This window comes from Pyxicephalus adspersus, chromosome 7 (genome assembly GCF_032062135.1).
Source record: "Pyxicephalus adspersus chromosome 7, UCB_Pads_2.0, whole genome shotgun sequence".
Taxonomy (NCBI): domain Eukaryota; kingdom Metazoa; phylum Chordata; class Amphibia; order Anura; family Pyxicephalidae; genus Pyxicephalus; species Pyxicephalus adspersus.
The window spans coordinates 21,992,920-21,994,226 of NC_092864.1; the positions used below are offsets into that span (position 1 = coordinate 21,992,920).

At 36.0% G+C, this 1,307-nt stretch overlaps 1 protein-coding gene across 3 annotated transcripts in view; it reads left to right on the top strand.

The window, feature by feature from the left end:
• Positions 1 to 732, top strand: part of COG7 (component of oligomeric golgi complex 7) — a 42,489-nt gene extending 41,757 nt beyond the window's left edge. For all 3 annotated transcript variants that reach the window (XM_072417804.1, XM_072417805.1, XM_072417803.1), the window contains one exon: positions 355 to 732. In XM_072417804.1, coding sequence (XP_072273905.1) covers positions 355 to 521 — 167 coding nt within the window. In that variant the 3' untranslated portion in view covers positions 522 to 732. The remainder of the gene's footprint in view (positions 1 to 354) is intronic.
• The last annotated feature ends 575 nt before the right edge of the window (positions 733 to 1,307 follow it).

A 1,307-nucleotide genomic window follows, 5' to 3' on the forward strand; every position in this document is an offset into this window, starting at 1 on the left:
GTAAATCTAGGGGGGATGGGGGCTAAATGAGAGTAATTGTCCTCCAGCCCTCAAATGAGGTTGACTGAGAAAGATGAGGAAAAAGTGATACTTGGTGTTAAGAATTGCCGGTATTCAGCATGAACATTACATCTGAAACAGCAGAATAATAATTACAGTATTGGTTTATTTAAAAAAAAAATACAGCATAGTTATTTAAACTCGGTTTGAATAGAGTTCAATATAGACCTCTTAAATTGACTTCTATCAACCAGAAGGGAAATTAAAAAAATTTGAGGTATTAGTTACTGGAGGGCGTAGCATAAAGGTAATATATTTCCTATAAAATGTAACCTGTTGTTTTTTTTTATGCAGATTATCTGATCAATGTAATGGATGCACTGGGTTTACACCCCACCCGCACTTTACAGAACATTGTTACACTAATAAAAACCAAGCCTCAAGAGTACAGGCAAGTTGCAAAGGCTTTACCCAGGAAACTGTCCACATCCATTGCAGCCATGAAAAGCATCGAGTACTGATTAAAAACTTCCTATTCCTAATATACTGTTGTCAGCATCCAGGATATCGTTTAATCTTAGATTTTATATTCAGAAGGTAAACAAATTTGCTCCTTATCCAATTTCTATTTAAAGGTGAAAGATAATAACAGCAACAGCATGTGATCCATCTGATCGGATGAGCTAAAATACTTTGTTTCACTGCCAATAAATATTATTTTATAAAAAAAAACTTTCATGTTCATTTACTCCATGGGAGGAAATGTTTGAAGCAGTTTCTTCACTTTGACTTGCAAGAATTGTTTGGTGAATCAATCTTCATGTTATGACTAACCATTTTATGAAGACCTGCAGAAATATATCTAAGGACCACACAAAACAATTCAGTTTTGTTCAGACAAACATCTAGGCATTACTGCAGTGTATCCATAGGGTAAGAATTTGTAATTCTCCTTATCCAGTCTTGTAACTCACACACCTCTGCATAGCCGGCAGTGTTATTATTGACTCTTCTTTGCAGATTTGTATGTCACATGTCTACTCATTCTGGACAGTGAATCAGCAGTGCAGTGATACTGTTTTATGGTCCAGTGACCAGGCTGGTGACACAGGAAGCTGTAAAGCTAGTTAATAGGGCTTTTACTTGCCTGACAGTGCAGAGGGAATATGATGTGTAAAGCACAACATTGACAGAAAACAATTACATATCTTTTTGGCCGGTATACCAGCTCATAGAATTATAGATATGTATGTGTGTATTTTGCTTTTATATGTGCATCACCTACTGTGTGCTATGAAAGCAGTTAC